The sequence below is a fragment of the Scheffersomyces coipomensis genome, assembly GCF_036884675.1.
Source record: "Scheffersomyces coipomensis strain NRRL Y-17651 chromosome Unknown DFJ63scaffold_2, whole genome shotgun sequence".
Taxonomy (NCBI): Eukaryota; Fungi; Ascomycota; class Pichiomycetes; order Serinales; family Debaryomycetaceae; genus Scheffersomyces; species Scheffersomyces coipomensis.
In genome coordinates this window covers 2,140,530-2,160,337 of record NW_027042893.1, presented here as the reverse complement: position 1 = coordinate 2,160,337, position 19,808 = coordinate 2,140,530, and the positions used below count along the sequence as shown (strand labels likewise).

At 30.5% G+C, this 19,808-nt stretch overlaps 12 protein-coding genes and 1 non-coding gene across 13 annotated transcripts; 10 read left to right on the top strand and 3 right to left on the bottom strand. All coding sequences in view use genetic code 12, as the record gives it.

Annotated features, from left to right (window-relative positions):
- Nucleotides 1–194: 194 nt before the first annotated feature.
- On the top strand, nt 195–1,811 carry DFJ63DRAFT_93702 (uncharacterized protein). Its single transcript, XM_064909222.1, has one exon. The coding sequence runs from the start codon at nt 447–449 to the stop codon at nt 1,455–1,457; it is 1,011 nt and encodes a 336-aa protein (XP_064764096.1). The 5' UTR covers nt 195–446; the 3' UTR covers nt 1,458–1,811.
- On the top strand, nt 1,697–3,318 carry MNN11 (alpha-1,6-mannosyltransferase). The gene has a single exon (XM_064909223.1). It carries the CDS (start codon nt 1,936–1,938, stop codon nt 3,262–3,264), a length of 1,329 nt encoding a protein of 442 aa, XP_064764095.1. The 5' UTR covers nt 1,697–1,935; the 3' UTR covers nt 3,265–3,318.
- A 53-nt stretch (nt 3,319–3,371) lies between these two features.
- DFJ63DRAFT_312079 (DNA cross-link repair protein PSO2) lies at nt 3,372–5,417 on the bottom strand (the record flags this gene model as incomplete). The annotated part of the gene is made up of 1 exon (XM_064905906.1): nt 3,372–5,417. One exon carries the CDS (start codon nt 5,415–5,417, stop codon nt 3,372–3,374), a length of 2,046 nt encoding a protein of 681 aa, XP_064764094.1.
- A 112-nt stretch (nt 5,418–5,529) lies between these two features.
- On the top strand, nt 5,530–6,288 carry DFJ63DRAFT_93693 (Arf family GTPase). The gene has a single exon (XM_064909221.1). The coding sequence runs from the start codon at nt 5,643–5,645 to the stop codon at nt 6,198–6,200; it is 558 nt and encodes a 185-aa protein (XP_064764093.1). The 5' UTR covers nt 5,530–5,642; the 3' UTR covers nt 6,201–6,288.
- Nucleotides 6,289–6,815: 527 nt separating this feature from the next.
- Nucleotides 6,816–10,001, top strand: DFJ63DRAFT_312077 (uncharacterized protein; the record flags this gene model as incomplete). The annotated part of the gene is made up of 1 exon (XM_064905905.1): nt 6,816–10,001. The coding sequence occupies one exon, from the start codon at nt 6,816–6,818 to the stop codon at nt 9,999–10,001; it is 3,186 nt and encodes a 1,061-aa protein (XP_064764092.1).
- A 248-nt stretch (nt 10,002–10,249) lies between these two features.
- On the top strand, nt 10,250–12,007 carry PGA5 (1,3-beta-glucanosyltransferase; the record flags this gene model as incomplete). The annotated part of the gene is made up of 1 exon (XM_064904851.1): nt 10,250–12,007. One exon carries the CDS (start codon nt 10,250–10,252, stop codon nt 12,005–12,007), a length of 1,758 nt encoding a protein of 585 aa, XP_064764091.1.
- A 178-nt stretch (nt 12,008–12,185) lies between these two features.
- Nucleotides 12,186–13,013, bottom strand: TIM21 (Tim21p; the record flags this gene model as incomplete). Its single annotated transcript, XM_064905904.1, has 1 exon — nt 12,186–13,013. The coding sequence occupies one exon, from the start codon at nt 13,011–13,013 to the stop codon at nt 12,186–12,188; it is 828 nt and encodes a 275-aa protein (XP_064764090.1).
- A 701-nt stretch (nt 13,014–13,714) lies between these two features.
- Nucleotides 13,715–13,788, top strand: DFJ63DRAFT_t50. Its single transcript has one exon. It is a non-coding gene; the product is annotated as a tRNA-Arg (tRNA).
- Nucleotides 13,789–14,309: 521 nt separating this feature from the next.
- DFJ63DRAFT_322331 (60S ribosomal protein uL24) lies at nt 14,310–15,171 on the top strand (the record flags this gene model as incomplete). Its single annotated transcript, XM_064907421.1, has 2 exons — nt 14,310–14,328; nt 14,807–15,171. The coding sequence occupies 2 exons, from the start codon at nt 14,310–14,312 to the stop codon at nt 15,169–15,171; spliced, it is 384 nt and encodes a 127-aa protein (XP_064764089.1).
- A 153-nt stretch (nt 15,172–15,324) lies between these two features.
- DFJ63DRAFT_93552 (bifunctional fructose-2,6-bisphosphate 2-phosphatase/6-phosphofructo-2-kinase) lies at nt 15,325–17,387 on the top strand. The gene has a single exon (XM_064909209.1). The coding sequence runs from the start codon at nt 15,647–15,649 to the stop codon at nt 17,282–17,284; it is 1,638 nt and encodes a 545-aa protein (XP_064764088.1). The 5' UTR covers nt 15,325–15,646; the 3' UTR covers nt 17,285–17,387.
- Nucleotides 17,387–17,918, top strand: DFJ63DRAFT_93641 (chromatin DNA-binding EKC/KEOPS complex subunit). Its single transcript, XM_064909219.1, has one exon. It carries the CDS (start codon nt 17,490–17,492, stop codon nt 17,826–17,828), a length of 339 nt encoding a protein of 112 aa, XP_064764087.1. The 5' UTR covers nt 17,387–17,489; the 3' UTR covers nt 17,829–17,918.
- On the bottom strand, nt 17,919–18,463 carry DFJ63DRAFT_93554 (prefolding complex chaperone subunit). Its single transcript, XM_064909210.1, has one exon. The coding sequence runs from the start codon at nt 18,363–18,365 to the stop codon at nt 18,009–18,011; it is 357 nt and encodes a 118-aa protein (XP_064764086.1). The 5' UTR covers nt 18,366–18,463; the 3' UTR covers nt 17,919–18,008.
- A 97-nt stretch (nt 18,464–18,560) lies between these two features.
- Nucleotides 18,561–19,661, top strand: DFJ63DRAFT_312070 (ATP synthase complex assembly protein; the record flags this gene model as incomplete). The annotated part of the gene is made up of 1 exon (XM_064905903.1): nt 18,561–19,661. One exon carries the CDS (start codon nt 18,561–18,563, stop codon nt 19,659–19,661), a length of 1,101 nt encoding a protein of 366 aa, XP_064764085.1.
- Between the last annotated feature and the right edge of the window lie 147 nt (nt 19,662–19,808).

Sequence of the window (19,808 nt, the reverse complement as noted above, 5' to 3'; positions counted from 1 at the left end):
TTTTAAAAACTCACTCCACACACTCATTTTCATTGTTTGTATTTTGTACATTATTATATATACATCTATATCTTTTTTTATTATTATGTCTCTCACTTGTTTTTTCTACTATTATTATTATTAAAGATTAGTTTTTATTACAGTTATTCTTGAAATAAAGGTTTATTATATATCTATCTATCTATCTATCTATCTAACTAACCACTTGTATGACGAGTAGATTAAACATAATGATCGTCCCATACAAATGTTTAAAACACGGCGTGTTTTTGCGTTCAAATTTCTTTTTCTGTGAAGAACAACAAATCACACCGAAAAAAAAAAAATAAATTACGAGAGAGAGAGATACAAAAAACACGTACCCTCAAATTGAAATTGAGATTATCACCAGGAACTAGAATAGAACTCTTTCAATCGAAGTCACTGATAGTATACATCAAGAGACAATGGCAGTATTTATAAAGACACTGAATGTTCCTACATCCACTAGAGCTCTAGTTGGACTTTTATTGGCAGTTTCAGCCATTATTTTTGCCTTGAAATTCCAACAATTACGAGTCGCTATTCAACAAGGTATAAGTATTTCATTTGGAGAACTTTACGTACCATATCTACAATTGATTCCAAGATCTACTGTCTATTACCCTTGGGTTATTGTTACATCCATCTTTGCTGAAGTATCTATTCTTTCGTTTGGATTTTCCATCTTGGTTCTTTCTATTTCCACTAGATATGTAGAAAAGTTTTGGGGTTGGAAAGAAGTGGTTAAATTTGTTTTAATCATTGGATTTATTACTAATTTCATTACTGTTATCTTTGCTATCATTAGTAATATTGCTAGAAATGATGTGGAAGGAATGGATTTACCATTAGGAGGAGGTATTTCCTATTATTTTGGATTTTTAGTTGTTTTTAAGCAATTAATTCCTGAACATAATATTGTATTATTTCAAGGTTTAGTTAACGTTAGAGTTAAACATTTACCATTTGCATTATTATCATTGGTTATTGTTTGGTCACTTTTAATTTCTCGTTCATTATATCCTGCTATTCCATCATTAGGAAGTTTCATTACATCTTATACTTATTTAAGATTCTTCCAATCATTTTTAACTGATCCTTTATTACCAATTACCACTGCCAATGGAGATAATTCAAATTCTTCCTTAATAACTGGTGATGCTTCCGATACTTTCCAATTAGTTGAATTCTTCCCATCCATTACTAAACCTTATTTATCCATTGTATTTGATAGAATTTATGAAATTAGTGTATTATTAGGATTAATTACTCCTTTTAATGATGAATCAGTGGAACAAAGTAATCTCAGAGCTCAAAAGAGACAAGAACAAGCCAATCAATCACAAAAGAGTGTGGCCAACTCTGTAGCTGAAAGAAGAAGACAAGTAGCGTTACAAGTGATTGAAGATAGAATCAATAAGGAATCAACTGCTTAAGCTTTAAGGTGTTAAGGTTTTCCTGAAAATATCTTATTGTTTAGTTTCCATTCCATCCCATTCCATTCAATTCAAGATTGTACTTTATAGCCTATATTTATATGTATAAAACATCCCATTTCTTTATAAATATTTATTGTAGTTTTGATTGTTATGTTTAAGGACCATTCTTACACAAAATAAAAAATGTGTTGATACCAATTTTTTAGTGAGAGGAAAAAAAATGGAAAGCCAAAAATCTGGAACTGACCAGATGAACACATCCAGGAGTAATTACATAGTTAGATCCCATATCTTATTCAATTCATTCTACGGAAACATTATATACCCTTTATAGACATACTGGGCTAGTCATTCACCAAGATCAATTGTTACTTTGAAGTCAAGAGTAGGAGTTTGACCGTTAGACTGGCAGTATACACAAATCGATCGAATCAACTTAAATCACACACATATCATATCATTTTGAAACAGTATAATGTTTGGAGTATCAGGTGGACCTGAATTCAAACCTCGATATAACAAATCAAAGAATGGGTTCTTACCTCTTCCTGCCACTTTTAATAGAATTCGAACCTTTCCTCGAAAGAATTTCCTTGGATTAATAGTGGTTATAATATTCTTTTGGTTCTTTCTTAATCCATTTCATTTCATAGGTAGTTTGTTCACTGGAGGTGAATTCACTCATTATCCACCTCCATATCCATTAACAAGTACTCAAACCATAGTTACCAATTCAAAATATATATATCCTCCCATTGAACAAGCACCTTTATTAAGAGAATTAACGGTTCATAAATTAGTTAAAGAATCTAGAATTAGAGATGCAAATTTCCCTGAAATTGAAAAAAATGTTATCACTTCATTAAATGCTTTTGATGATCCTGATCCAATTGTTCAAAAACAAAAAGAAGCTGAAGAAAATGCTATTTCAAATTTATCAGTTGCTAAAAATACATTTAAAAATCATGATAAAGTTGTATTTAAACCAGGTAAAAATCAAAATTATCCTGATATTATTGTGGTCACTGCCGTTGATTTTGAAAAATATACTCTTGATGGTTTAACTAAAATCGTTCAAAATAGAGTTGATTATGCTCATAATCAAGGTTATGGTGTTTATATTAGATGGTATCAAGAATTTTTACCAATCTTAAATTCTCTTACTTATTTACAATTAAAAGAAAAAGCTAAATGGGTTAGAATTTATTGTTTACGTGCTGCTATGTTTTCATTTCCTGAAGCTAAATGGTTTTGGTATATTGATCAAGATGGTTTAATTATGGATTTATCAGTTGATTTAGAAGAATATATTTTAAATCGTGATTCTTTAGAACCTTTAATGTTAAGAGAACAAGCAATAATTCCTCCAAATGGGGCTATAAGAACTTATAAAAATGCCAAAGCTGAGAATATGAGATTAATTATAACTCAATCAGATTCAAAAGTTGAAACTCAATCTTTAATTGTAAAAAGTGATCCTATTGGTAAATCAATTTTAGAAATTTGGGGTAATCCTTTATTCCTTAATTATCCAAATTTCCCATATGGACCAGATTCTGCATTAACTCATATTTTACAATGGCATCCTTATGTATTAAGTAAAACTACTATTATAAAATCAAGACTTCTATCATCACGTCATGCGGAAAAGAATACTCCAGATAATGCAAAAACCAATACTCAAAATTACTTCGATGGTGATTTTATAGTTACTTGGGCTGATTGTGAATCTCCTGGTAGATGTGAAAAAGTCTTGGATAAATATCATCAAAAACTTAAAGATTCTCTGACTAAAGCAACTTAAATAGACAATTTTCTCTTTTCAAACATTCATTCATTAATTTCATATAGGTCTATATATATATAACATGTTTATTACTATTACATATGTAACACGATCATTGTATCCTATTAAAAGTCATTCAATGATAGATTCCCAAATGATTCAAGTAATCTAGAATCATCAATAATTGGCTCACCAACTTCCTTATCTTGTAATTTTATCTTTCTAGCCGATTCCCAGATTTTAAATATATTCTCCATTAATTTAATCGATTCATTACTATGAACATTCACAGTGGGGATAAGCTTATCAATATTAAAGAATATTGAAAAATAGGCCAATTCACGATATGATGAATGTTCACTATATGGTACTGAATAAATTCGATATAATGATTCATCAGGTTTACCCTTTTTAATCAGATTTGAAACTTGAGGTAATATATCATCTAAATATGAAAATGAAGGACAAGTTTGCATAACTTCCATTAATTGGGATAAGTTATTACAATTAGGATCGATATCGATTACTCCATCTTCGGGAACTTCTTCTTCTAAATTATCATATAATGAAAGATTATTCGAAGTATACATTGACAGGAAACTCCAACCCGTAGGTCTTAATCCAACACATCGTTCAAATGATTCAAAATAATGATTATGATTGAAATAATTGGTTAATTCACTTATAGATCCCACAATTCTCATAGGAACTAAATGAATCATACATTCGGACTCATTATCGATGGAACCTAAATCATGATCCAGTAATACCAGATTTAAATAATCATCCTCGTATGTTCTCAACACGGCTGATTTATTCTCTCGACTATTGATATTCAGAGCATATATTTGACAATTCAATCGTTTCAGAATGGCAATAGCTAATTTCTCCTTCCCTATCACATATGTTCCTACTAAAATCAAATATTTCTTCTTCTTAGTCTTAATACTGGCCTTTAAAAAATCAGTAATTCGAGATTGTTTAAGCGTTCCAAACCATGATGAATCATCTTGATGAATTAAACTATGAAATAAATCGGCCACTGTTTCACATACTAATTCTTGCTTAGGGAAATTATACTTTGGTGACATATAAGTGGTGTCAAGATAAACTCTATCTAAGGTGAGATCACCATTAATACTATATGGTTTCAAAATAGGATGATCTAGAATATCCATATTTACACGGAAATCCCCACAATGTAAAATTCTATAATATTTATCCGTTAGTGATATAGATTCAAATAGGAATATGGCAGCTCCTGGACAATGGTTGGCTGTTATGGGAGTAACGTAGATACCAGGACTAACATCATTAGATTCATAACCTCCCACATGAATATCTTTAACGAATGAATGGATTAAATATCGTTTATCTATTTCTAGTTCTTGAATAAATCTTTGATCTATACTAAAATACAATGTCAATAATTTTGATGTTATAGGAGTACAATAAATGATTTTTCTGTATTTGGAATCATCATCATAATCAGTATTATCTTTAAATACTCTTTCATAACTCCATTTTTTTGATATACCACCATAATGATCAGAATGGAAATGGGTTAAGAAGTATTTATCTATGATATCATCAGGAGAAAAGTTGAATGCATCAACTGAAACTTCATAGAATTTGTTATCATTGTCAATAGGGAATCTCATCCTCTTTAGTATAGGAATAGTTTTCTTTGCTTTTGAAGTTGGTATGGTAGTTGGTGGTTTTATGACTTTTTCTTGACCTGGTTCAAGTTTGGGTTTCGATATTGAATTGACATAACGTGTTTTTTCTTTATCTATTATCAGTTCTTCCTTTTTAACTTTTCTTTTCTTATTATTGTTAACCTTGATAGTTTCAATTTGAGATGGTGATGGATCTATAATCGTATCTACGCGTGTAAGACATGATTCAACATGTACTGATCTCGCGTCTATAGTGAATATGGATAGATTTGCAGAACATATGGGACATAGCACAGTTTCATCAACATATTCTTCAAACTTTAGACGTATCTTCTCATCTTTTATGACTATGTCTTCACCTTCAGATGTGAGATCAACTATAGTATCGATTCTTTCTATCAGAGTACTGGAAGCTTTAGTATATTCTAAGATTGATCGTTGTTTCTTAATAGGGGTATTTACCTCCACCGACTTTTGAGATGACCTAGACATTACCTCCTTTCAATACCACCTCCCAGACAAGTTATATGTAGCTCATCAGTTCAGACGTGATGATGATGATCTTGTACTTAGATATTGCCTCTACAGAGAGATTATTATTTTTGCGACCTGAAGCAAAAACAAAAAAAAAATAATTAGGCAGCCAAAAAATTGAAAGAAATTGGCAGCACTTGGTAATACAAACCATCATTATCACATTACAACACTAGAAATCCAATGGGACTACTATCAATCATCAAGAAACAGAAGATCAAAGACAATGAGATTAGAGTATTGATACTAGGGCTTGATAATTCTGGTAAAACCACCATTATTAAGAATATGTTACAAGAAGATATCAATACTATATCTCCTACTATGGGATTTCAAATCAATACATTAGTATATGGTGATCATACCTTGAATATATGGGATATTGGAGGTCAAACCACACTTCGAAGTTTCTGGGGGAACTATTTTGATAAGACCAATGTAGTGGTTTGGGTTGTGGATTGTGTTAGTTTAGAAAGATTGAATGAATCATATAATGAATTACGAGAAAAAGTGATATTACAAGATCGATTGACGGGAATTTATTTAACTATAGTTATTAATAAGATTGATCTTATTAGTAACAAGGAAGAATTATCCCATATCAAACAGACTGTAATAGAATTACTTGATTTAGAATCTCAAATACCTCAATCAGACAAATGGCATGTACAATTAGTTAGTGGTAAATCTGGTGAAGGATTAGACGAAGTCTTAGAATGGATAACGTCTCGAAGTTATTAGCATAAATTACATACATACATACATACAACCCTCTCTCATCGACTAATGTCTTAACGAATACGACGTTTAAATATATATATTCTTTCTAATTGTAACATCTTCAGACACACGATATATATTTAAGCTTAGCTATTTAACCAGCAATTTCTATATAAATTAATCTTTCTTAACCGGATATCCTAGAAATATATCTGATATGAAGGGTGTTTTACAATTTTACAGTTTACGCGCTTTTTTTTAATTTAAAACATTTAAGACGCGCTTTTAATTGAGAGCCATTTCCTAATTGAGCAAAATTGGTGCATATATGGACTCCTTTTTGCAGATCTAGTTCATCAATGGTCAATAAAGAAGATTTATAAATTATTTGCATCTTAGAAGTCAGGTTAACTTAAGCTTTGGTTTGTGTTAATGTGGTGGTTAGGTATATTTTGAATTTTTAATAGTCTGTCTTCCTACCTTCCTTTTCTCCTCATCTTTACTGTTCTTTTTCATTAATACCATTACATCTCTCCTTCCTCCTTTATTTCTGAATTCATTCATTCATAGTTGGTTCAGATGACGGTTGATATTCACCACCAACAACAGTATCCTCAACAGTATCATCATCCTTCAATGACTCCATCTGTGACAGTTTCAACTTCAGCTCCAAATATCGTGGCCGAAAGTATTCTTCTAGAATTACAATCAAGTGAAAATGAAGCTAATGAACATTTAATTGAAATATTGGGTCTTATTAAACCATCAAGATCTTCAGCTTCACTGATATCATCTATCGTTAGAGGTTTATTCACTAAGAATTCAAAATTATTAGCTTTGTTATTTGCCAAGTTACAAGGGATTAAGAATAGAGAAACCGATGTTAAGGAAGCTTATAAGTCATTTGTCAATGACTTTGTTCTTTGGATGGATAATGATGGAATAATCTTATTTGAAAAATATTCTAATCTCATTTCCATTGGGGATGAAAATATTAATCTTAATAAGAATGCATTCTCAAGACCAATCATAAATCTTAAGAATTACATAAATTTCATCGATAAAAGTGTTGGTATCTTAAGAAATCCATTCGTATTGGAAAAACTTCATAATGTGAAAGTTAGATTAGTAGACATTGTCAATTCCTTTGATAATACCAATAATACTAAAGAATTAAATGAATTCAGTTTTGATAATATTCAAATCTTTGGTTCTAACGTGAACAATGGCAAACAAAGAAAATCTTCCAAACATCAAGATAAAGTATCAAGTTTTTTTCATATTGATCAAATCGTTGATCGTACTTTCAATGAAGATATCTTTCTTTCAGGAGAAAACATTCCGGTGGAATTGGTGCTCTTAAACGTGACAAACAACCCATCTAATAGATTCAATGCTTTGGCTATAATATCAATCGATTGTAAAGTTAGATCACTTATGTATCCTCCTTTCAGAGTTAATGAACTTTCCATGTATTCCAAAGGTGATACAATCATCTTAAAATCAATTGACTTTTTAGTATCAGGTACTAATGATGCTAAGATAACATTAAAGTTCAAGAATAATGAAGTACTTGAAAGATGGACTCAACATTTATTAACTATATTCCCATTCCAAGAAGAAAATTCACCAGTATCAGATACATTCTTAATCTCATCAGAAGTAGAACCACCAAAAATGAGTGGTCTTGGTATTGATTATTTCTCCGATTCAGAAAGAAAGCAATCAATCGATTCTTCAAATAATGTTCATATGCCAAAACCTCAATTTAAGGAAGTTTATTCCCCTGATTCCATTTCAAGTGATGAATCACCAATTTCACAGTTAATTAAAAACTCAAAATCATCTGCCGTTGATGATTTTAAAGATATGGCTCCACCTCAATTTATAAATACCAGAAGAAAGTTCTCCAATTCATCCATTGGTTCATCTGTATCCATCGAATCATGTGGTTCACAACATAATGAAAGATCGTTACAAGTCATTAATAAAGCTTTATCCAATGGTTCTTCCAAATTCAAAGCCATTGAAGTAGAAGATGGTAACCATGTGAAAGAAATTAAAAGATCAACCCTCTCTCTTTCTTCTTCCGAAAGTGACTTTCAACAAAGACCAATATCATCTCATGCTGAAATTCAAGGTCTTGGTGCACCAAACTCATTCAAACTTGATCATAACATAAATGAAAGTAAGACATCAATTGTAGAGTATGCTCCAATGGTTGATAATAGATTTGCATCGGTTCCAAATTTATCAGAATCAAAACAAGACAACAAAATGTATCAATTATCGACTGGATCAGCAATTGATATTTCCAATTTTGGTAAAAATCATCAACCAAGCTTCTTATCGGATGATACATTGGTAAATAATGGGTCTTCAAATGGAAAAAAGAAATCTTTATTCAGCATTTTCAAAAAATCATCAAAACCAAAGGATAAATCAGTAGATGGTTTCCAAATGGTTGAACGACCAGCTCTTAATCTTTCTGATCATCAAATTAAAACTGTGGAAGAAAGTGTCGAACCAGTTCAACAGCCAAAGAAGAATGATATCAATAAAAAGAAGTTAGAAATCAACACTAATATAAAACCTGAAACAATCGAAGATGGTCCATATTCAGCCATGTCAGAAAACAACGACGAGTCAGTTGCAAAACCATCAACCATCCCAGCTGCCTTTGCATTGCCATCATCCACTTCAATGTATTTCTTCAAACCATTTGCCAATGCTTCAACCGCCAGTTTGACTCAATCCAATAATGATTCACAAACTAATCTCAATATTCCTGAAGAAGATTTGAAGATCCCACAAGATTTGAAAGATATTATTAATAATGATGAATCTATTGATTTCTACCTTAGTAATAATTCACCAAAGACCATGATTATTTCCAAATGGAAAGAAAAATATGGAAAATGGGAAATGATTACAACTAGTGAAAAGATCTTTGCTAAGATTGTGGTTAATTATATTCTTAATAAAAGTTGGTTGATATTTTTTAAAGAAGAGTATGATCAAACTTATGATGAAGAAATTGATAAACCAATACTTTTGTTAGATATTGTCAATAATCAAACTACCGCTAGACAATCAGCTTTAGATTTACAAATAAGTGCCATTAACTCTATTACATCAGAAAAGATGAATATAATGGTTAGATGTAAAAGTGGATCTTTAGCAGGTAGCATAAAGGAAAGTGTTGAAAATGTATTGGGTGTCTTAAATGGTAAAGGAAATGAATCATTAAGAAATTCAAAACAGACTTATTCCGATTCTACTATCACCTCGTCTATTATGGATAGTAGAGATAAACCAAGTAATTCTTCTACCTTGACAAGTTTAAATACTATCTCAAACTCACCTTATAATTCTAAGTCAGCAAAGGAAGTTAATGAACAAAAGTCAACTTCTTTAAGTTCAGAAAGGTTGACATCTCATACAGTTTTAAACAATCCTGAAAATTCAAGATTGATAGTGTTATATCTGATGACAGTAAGATTACAAAAGCAATTAGAGGCATATGAAAAGAAAAACATCCCATCATCTTGGAAGATCCTTTCTATGTACTCTTTAAGTATCTTTGTGATATCAGATAATTTCACCAATAAAAACTACTACAACTTGGTTCTTGAAAGTCATGAAAATCAAGGTTCAGATGAAGCATTCAATTGGCTCATTTCTGAAGATGATAAATATACCAAATTAGAGAGAATCGGAAGAGCTGGTTTATTAGTGAAAATGAGTGATTCTGATATCTTTATGATTGAATGTAGAGGAAAGAAGGAATTAAAGCAATTGTTTGAGAAATTTGCTTTATAGTTGGTATTGTTAGGAGGTTTGTTTGTCGTTATTTTGCTGTTTTTTCTTATTTGTACTTTTGTTAATTATCGTTTCTTGTAATATTATAGTGTATCCAAATTAATATAAAATTAATATAAAATTTTAAAACTAAAGTTCTTAGCGCTACCAAAACTTTTGCAGCACTGAAAAAAAATCAAAATAAATTGTTTAGAAAAATGATTATCAAAAAGTTATAACACTATTATTCATATAAACCACATAACAAAATGGGTAAAATCAACATCCATAGGATTTCATATATCTTTATATGGATAAGTTTTATATGTCCTATTTACTCAAAGCCAATTCCAGACTTAAATTCAAAATATCAAAGTTTGGCAGTCAACACGCCCAGTATTGAAGTAGTGGGAAATAAATTATTCAATTCAGCTTCAGGTCAACAGTTCTTTATAAAGGGGATTGCATATCAAAGAACTCCTCAACCAGGTGACACTTACAATGGTCCATTGGAACCATACATGGACCCGTTGGCTGATCCATTAAGTTGTATGAGAGATATTCAGTATTTCAAAGCATTAGGAGTTAATGCAGTTAGAGTTTATCAAATCAATCCAATACTTAACCATGATGAGTGTATGAATTCTCTTTCAGATGCTGGTATTTATGTGATTGCTGATTTATCGGAACCTCAAAACTCAATTATTAGAAATTATCCATCTTGGGATACTACACTTTATGATAGATATTCAAGTGTGATTGATTCATTAGTAAAGTATCCAAATACTTTAGCATTTATTGCTGGTAATGAAGTTGCAAATAGTTTAGAAACTTCTAATACAGCTCCTTTTATTAAAGCATCTATAAGAGATATGAAATCATATATTTCGAGTAAAAATTATAGAAAAATTCCTGTGGGTTATGCTTCAAATGATGATGCTGGAATTAGACAAGATTTATCTTATTATCTTACCTGTCATAACTCACCTTCCGATACTTCAAATGCAGAATTCATTGGTTTAAATATTTATGAATGGTGTGGATATTCTACTTATGCAACATCTGGTTATAGAGAATTAACTTACGAATTTATGAATTATTCAGTACCAGTGGTGATGACTGAGTATGGTTGTAATGCAGTTAGACCAAGACCATTTACTGAAGTTGAAGCTATATATGGTAGTACAATGACCCAGGTTTGGTCAGGTGGTGTTGCTTATGAATATTTTGAAGAAGTTAATAATTATGGAGTTGTTCAAGAAAATACTGATGGTTCTATTTCCCAATTAGAAGATTTCAGCTTTTTAGCAAACAGATTAAATTCAGTGAATCCAATTGGAGTAACAAAAGATAGTGTTAAAAATGATCCAATGACTTATTTTGAATGTAAACATCCTTCACCAGCCTTTATGGCATCCAAAACTCTTCCACCTACTCCTGATAAAGGTAAATGTGCTTGTATGCAAGAATCGCTTACCTGTATTGTTAATCCATATGTTACTGTTAATGAAGGAGCTTTATTCCTGCAAGTTTGTGGTCAAGTAGATTGTACTGAAATAATTAATGATGGATATACAGGAGTTTATGGTAAATTTTCAGATTGTACATCAACTCAAAAGTTGTCATATGTTATTAATAAGTATTATGATAATAATAATAGAAATCCTGAATCATGTAATTTTGCTGGTAATGCCTTATTACTCAAAAATAGTACTGGTAATGTGGAAAACTTAACTACTTCAGATGGAAGAAGATGTCAAGATTTAATTTATGGAACTCTGCTCAATATGACATTTGGAGGAATAGTGGTTAAAGAACCAATCTTTAAGAATAAAACGCATTTTCCTGAAAGTACCACTTTAGAAGAAGAAGATCAACAACATCACAATAATCGTAACCCCAGTGGAAGAAGAAATTATACCTATGGTGGATATGACACACTGGCAGCTGCAACAATTGTTGATCAGTTATCTCAATTTGTAGTTGGGGTTATGGCTTCTATTGCAGGAGCAGTATTAGTTCTATAGATTACAACCTACAATACAGTTTTAAAAATTTAAATAAATATTAAACGTAATCATTAAAATCGTTAGATATATTTAACTGCTTTTGTATGTTTAGATGTTTTGTTTTGTTTAAAACTTTGATATTTTAAAATATTGTAAGATTTTTTGGCTTTTTTGAATTGATTTGGAATAGAATGGATCAATTATCCTTTTTTGGACCCCATTTAAGACCTAAGAAACCTGAATTATTACTTATTGGAGGAACATAATTTTTATGTTGGAATTTAGGTTCAATAATATATATTCTTTTACCACCTTGAACTTCTAAAGCAATATAAGCGAATTCAGAACTCCAAAATGAAGTATCAATTTGTTCTAAAGTAACTCTACCATGTTTACCACTATCTGATTCGACATGGAAATGCATGACAAGACGATCTTTACCATCTTGACCTTTAGTTCTTATACTTTGAACCGGTCTATTTCTAACCCATCTATCACCTGCCACTTCACCATAAGCTTTTAATCTTTGACCCTTTTTGAAATTTAACATGGTTTGAGCTAATTCATTCTTTTCAACTAATTTCACGGCTTTATTGAAAGTTCGAGTATCACCTGAAGGTAAGAATAATTCAGATAATATTAAATAAACCACCAATAAAGCTATACAAGTGCCTCCTAAGACTATTAACGATGATAATGAAAATGTGAATGCTCTTGAGGCCTTATTAAGAATGACTTTACCCTTGGCGTTTTTATCATGGTTTGGTTTACCATCTTGTTTAGGTGGTGGAGGAGGAGGAGCTGTCTTGGTGGAGTATCTGTGGTTTATGGTAAGGGATGAATATGGTTTGAATTGAGGCTGGAGATTATTAGATTGGTATGCATTGATAAACCGGATTGATGATCTAGGAGAAAGGGTGGTTATAGATCTTAAGGCTAATATAGATTGAATGGGTAATTTGGAATGTAAAGGAGTATAAAAGGTTAACTTTGAAGTCAACCCAACTAACTTAACCAAACTCATAATGGTTGATGTTTGTGGAATGAATGTAAATTGATATTTATTATGTTCAAGTAAGTTGGTTATCTGTATTTTTAAACATTCGATGATTTTTTTCCATTTAGTATTTTTTTTATTTGTGGGTCAGTGAGGCACAAAAATTTTGCGGAGTTCAAAAATAATTTGCAATCGATTTTATTTGAAGATGGTTTAATTAGTTTTATTTGAAACTGATATTTTATCAAAGTAATCAAGTAAATAATGTAGAGTTTGAAGAATTATTGACTGGAGTATGAATTATGGATTCTATTTAAATTATACACTTGTTAGTTGACTGTCAACGGTAAATAGTAGTAATTTTAATCATGGTAAGGAATGTTACTCTATAGTTAATTCATACCACTTTTAAAGGTCAATTAGTCTTTCAACATCTCTAAATTCAACTTCAAGTTACTGACTTCAACCTTACTTAATAATTCACCCTAATAATTCATTTTCTTACATTGAACTGTAACTTATATAACAACTCCACCTTCATATTTTTACCACTCTTAGACAAATTTAAAGCAAAGGTATTTAAGATAAACGATATTACCCATATTTAATTAAATTAAAAAGTTATGCATTGATAAAATCAACCAACTTCACATGGTAGCGCCCCAAAAATTAACTATGAGAGTTTGCCTGTACACGACAAAGCTACGAAATTTTCGGTTTATGAACAAGCCCTTGTGGCCTAATTGGTTAAGGTGTTATCCTCCGGAGATAATGATTGCGGGTTCGAGTCCCGCCTCGGGCTTACTGTTCATTTTCTTAACATGTTTTTGCGATTATTGAATGAAATGATGAATTTTGTTTTTGCAATTCTTGTTAATCCTAATTTTTTTTTAGTTATAGTGTTGTTAATGAGTGGAGTGATCAGTTCAGTAGATAGTATCATCTTGCAATATATTTATAATAACATTATCTTGCTTTTTATTTTTGGTAAATGTATAGTATATCCAATTAGTTGACCTCATTTAGATATTACAACTGTTTGATTTACTATGATAAGAATAGATCACATGACTTCCTCTGCGGTTAGGGTTTCTGACCTGGTTTTAGTAACTAGTACACGACCACATACAAAATTTTTTTAAGTGAGAGAGGAATTTTTTTTTTCGTTGTTAAAGCTCAGTTGACAATACGCAGGCAGAGAGGGATTCTGAGTGGAACCAAACAATTTTCACTTTACAAAAAATTTTAATATTATAATATTTAACCAAATTCAAGTTATAGATTTTAATCTTTTTGTGATTTTGAATACTAGCATCGTTAAAAATGGCCAAAATCAGTCAAGGTAAATATCATATTCGTATCAGTTGAGTTATAAACTTGTTGAAAAGAATGAATGGAATAAATGGGAAATGTGGTTGAACTAGTGAAATGAAATTTTTATGAAATAGAAGAGAAGACATCAAAGACTAAGTCATTATTAGAGTCTATCAAGATTGAATTGTAGAATAATCATCATATTTGAAAAGACCGACCTTTAAAGTCATAGTTGAAGTGAAATACTCAACAGAATCATTCAAGTTAAAGTCATCACCAAAGAAAAGTCATACAGACATTGTTCCAACCACCACCAACAACCATAAGAAAAATCACATCCACTGCATCTAACCAATCATCATAATGGCATATCCCATAACTATCCCCAAACACTATTGAACTAACGAACCACCTGTTTTATTTCCAAATTCTATTAACATATATAATTCAACTAAACTAACTCATAAAAAGAATCTTTTTTATACTAACATAATACATCTTTCTAGACGTTTCATCTTCCCGTTCAAAAGCTAGAAAAGCTTACTTCACTGCTTCTTCTGCTGAAAGAAGACCTTTATTATCAGCTCCTTTATCCAAGGAATTAAGAGCTCAATATAACATTAAATCTTTACCAATTAGAAAAGAAGATCAAGTTACCGTTGTTAGAGGTTCTAAAAAAGGTTCTGAAGGTAAAATTAGTTCAGTTTATAGATTAAAATTTGCTGTTCAAGTTGAAAAATTACAAAAGGAAAAATCAAATGGTGCTTCTGTTCCAATTAATCTTCATCCATCTAAAGTTGTTATCACTAAATTACATTTAGATAAAGATAGAAAGGCTTTAATTGAAAGAAAAGGTGGTAAACTCGAATAAATCAATTAAATCAAAAAAATTCATTCCATTCACACTTCATTACAATATAAACCTAATCAATCAACCAACAACTAACTTCATAATTTTAATTATATACATATATATATATATTTAGGATAATAAACATATCCAAAACATTATTATACTCGATTTTAAGATGTACAAGAGATGAAACATGTTGCTAACCATGTGAATCTCCATCAGTCTCTATACTATATACGTTTACTATATAAAATGACCAAATTAAGTAGAGATTAGTACTGAAATTGTAGTAGTTAAAGTTTCCAGTAGTTAAGAAAAAAACGCTGTTAAGGGAGAGAGCGGGTGAGATTTGTATTTCCGGGGTATAGAACAAAAAATGTTAATTAAAATTGAACAACACAAATAGATTACACTATTGGTGATAACTCATTTGGTAGAACCACAACAACATATAAGGATTGACAAGGTAGTATCAAATCAAATCAAATCAATCATGTCAACCACATCAGCCATTGATTCAGACGATGAAGGAGGCGAACTCTTTAATGGTTTTGGTTCTGCTCCTATGTCAAGAAGTACATCTCAAAAACGTACTTCTAAACGATGGTCATTTCATAATAATACCAGACCAAACTTACAAGATATGCCATCAGCTGCATCCATAGCTCGAAGATTAAGTGATATAACTGGTGAAGATGGGGTTCATGAAGAAATGTCAGTATCAGTCTTGGGTGGAGGTCAACTTTATTCTACTGAATCAGGTCGGTTATTTCATGCTGGGAAAATCATCATTTCATTAGCTGGATTACCAGGGAGAGGTAAAACTCATTTATCAGTATCATTAACAAGATATTTAAGATGGTTAGGAGTTAAAACTCATCTGTTTCATCTTGGTAATTATAGAAGAGCAAGTGCTGAAGATGATATTACTCATGATTTATTTGTTCCATCTCCAAATAGTAAAAAAGCTAATGATATTCGAAATAAAATTGTTAATGAATGTTTAAGTGATATTTTAAATTTCTTTAAAAATGATAAAGGTCAAGTAGCAATTTATGATGCTGTAAATGCTTTACCAGAATATAGACTTGAATTACATCAAAGATTTAAAGAATTAAATATTCAAGTATTATTTATTGAAAGTTTGGTTACTGATGATTCAATTATTATGAAAAATATGGAAGAAGCTGCAAGATCATCCCCTGATTATTTATCTTGGGATTATCAAAAAGCATATAAAGATTATAGTGAAAGAATTAAAACTTTAACTCCTTATTATAAAGAAATGGGTGCAGAAAAAGAATCTGAATTATCATATATTAAATTCATAAATTTTGGAGAAAGAATTGAATTACATAATTCAAATTATGGTTATTTAATTAATAAAGTTGTATTTTATTTAATGAATTCTAGAATTAAACTGGGATCAGTATTTTTTGCTAGATGTTATAAAAATTCATTAGAATATACTCAAGATCCACCTTTAGATGAAGAAGGTTTAAAATATTCTCGAGATTTAGCCGCTACATTATTTGATCATTTAAAATCTCAAGGTAAACATTATATTAAAGAATTAGATGAAATAAAAGAACGATTAAGACCTTTAGCTCCTGCAAGAACTCTTTCAGTTGAAGAAAGACATCCTGCTGCTGGAGTTGATGGAGTTGATATTAATTCATTAGTAGTTTGGACATCAGTTAAACAAAGAACAGTTGAAACTACCAAATTCTTTGCTGAAAGAAATGTTAAAATAAGACATCGAATTCAATTATCTCAAAAAAATCCTGGTATAGTTGGAGGATTATCGGAAGAAGAAATTGAACAAAAATTCCCTAATGAATATGATCATTATCAAAGAGATCCTTATCATTATCGATTCTCGAGATCAGAATCTTATCATGATTTAGCCATAAAGATCGAACCTCTAATCTTAGAAATGGAAAGAATGAGTGGAGATATATTAATCATTGCTGATGATACGATTTTAAAAGTATTTTATGGCTATTTAATGTCTTGTTCATGTTATGATATTCCATATTTAAATTTCCTGACTGATGAAATCATAGAAGTTAAATTTAATGCATATTCAAATAGTGCCACTAGAATCCCAATCACTTCTCATGAAAAGTAGTAGTTGATTTGGGGTTAATTACTTTATTATCTATTTATTGACTATTATATATATATTATTATTACTTAAATTATCGAAAATTGTAGCACGTGACTTTTTTTTGCTTCCCTTCAAAAGATTGATTTGATGGGATCTTTCATCAGATATGGACCATCCATGAACTTACTTCAACAAACAATAAACGAGTTAAAGGGATTATAAAATAATGAGTTCACTTATACCGAAAGCTACATATTCAGCTCCTGATTTAGATGAATCAAAAATATTCACTCCTGGAGATGGAATTCATACTACTGATGGTCAAACTACTCAAATTTCAGATATAGTGATCAATGCTGGGGGTGAAGATAGAGATAAACCAACTGAAGCTAAGGATACTCCATTAGGTCATTTAAGAGCTGAATTGACTACTTTACAAGATCAAATCAATATCTTTCTTACCGAACGTATGAAACAAGAAAAGAATAAACAAAGTGAACAAGAAGAAGCTGATATTGAAAGACGTATATTGGATGATGGGGTTGATGAAGATGATAGTGATTGATTTTGGTAAAAAAGGGTGAATCATAGGAAGTAGCAATCTTACTACTACAGATATAGAAATAGAAATCATTACTGTTTATTTTATGAGTTATGATATTATGCATTATATATAAATATTAATCTAACAAAAGGATATTGTACATAAGTTTTGACATGAAAAGGTGAGTTCTATTGTATTTACTTACCTCTTATTACCTACTATTTGATTCATACTTTGAGCAGTTTTCTCTAACGTAGTCTCCAAGTAATTTCTCTTAATATTTAAACTCTTTTTAGATTCATTGAATTCTTTTTCATCATCAGCAAGACCACCTAAATAATCCTTAGCATCAATGGCCAAGAATGCCTTTCCAACTCCTTGCCATACGGTTTCATCATCACTACATTGTTTCTTTAATGATGCTCTGGTCTTTGATATTAAATGTAAATTGGTATCAACTCGATCTAATTGAAGATAACACATTTGTAATTCGGCTCTGGATTTATTTAATTGATTGTCCATCTCAATCAATAGCTTCTGTAACGCCTGTTGATCCATGGTTGTAGTATGTGTATATGTAGTACGTTTATGAGTATTGGATGTATAGAATTGATAGTAATTAGATTGATTGATTGATTGATCTTTTAAATTCTCAAGATTTTTGTCGATACCACAAAAAATGAAAAATTATAATTTTTCAAAATCATGTAAATAACCTATCAAATTGATCAAACAGATACACTACAACTTAATATGCTTAGGGTGGCTACTAGAAACTCTTCTAGAGTGATATTTCAACGTTCAGTGAATATAACCATCAGATTACAATCTAACTTTTTCAGCACTAGTATTATAAAATCAGCTAGAGAAGGTACTCTTAATTCATTTATTCCTGATGTTAAACCTTTAGGTCAAGATAATACTATAGAATCCAATGTTCCAAGTGAAACTAATCGATTATCTAGAACCTTAACTAAATTCTGGGAAAAAGTTCATGTTAAATATGATGATAAATTACATCAATATGATGTTCAATTAGATGGTAAGACTTTAAAAACTCCATTAGGATTTCCATTATCGTTACCGGAATCAAAGAGACATTTGGCTAATTTAATAGCTCATGAATGGGCCAATTTACCTGATTTGAAAGTTAAGACTCACTCCTTACCATTAACATCTATTGCTGCTCGTTCGATTGATTTAACCATGATAAATAATCAAGATTCAGTTAATAATGAAATGATTGCAAAAGTTGGAAATTTAGAGGATATAAAACTTAATTTATTAAGATATTTTGATACTGATACTTGTCTTATTTTCACTACTCATGATGAATATAAAGGTACCTTAAGAAAAAAGCAAGATGAATTATATTTACCATTAATTAAAGAATATGAAGATTTCTTTACCGTTTATGCTAAAAGAGAAGGTAATTTATTACCTTCTGATGATAGTAAGATTGAATTGGAATATTTGGATTGTATAACCGATGGATTAAGAGGTAATAAACAATCAATAACTACTCAAAATGTGGTATTACATTGGTTAAATAACTTACCAATCTATGATTTAATTGCATTGGAAAGAGCTATTTTAACTTCAAAATCATTTTTATGTGGTATAACTTTATTAAGGTCAAATGTAACGGATAAACATAATTTACAACACTTATATCAAGTCAATAGATCTAATCCTGATGATTATTATCATAAATCAATCGATGAAATCATAGAATTAGGTAATTTAGAAACCATTTATCAAACTGCTGAATGGGGTGAAGTTGAAGATACCCATGATGTTGATAAGGTGGATTGGATTAGAAATTTAACCAGTGCAGCCATCCTCTGTCATTAGATCTTATACATCCTCTTACTCTCTACACTCTACACTCTTGTACATATCATAATATACACTTACCATTTGATAGATAGATAGTATCACATACCATAGACGCGTTTGGATCTAAATTTCCTCTAACTAAAATCGATTGTGGGAGGAGGA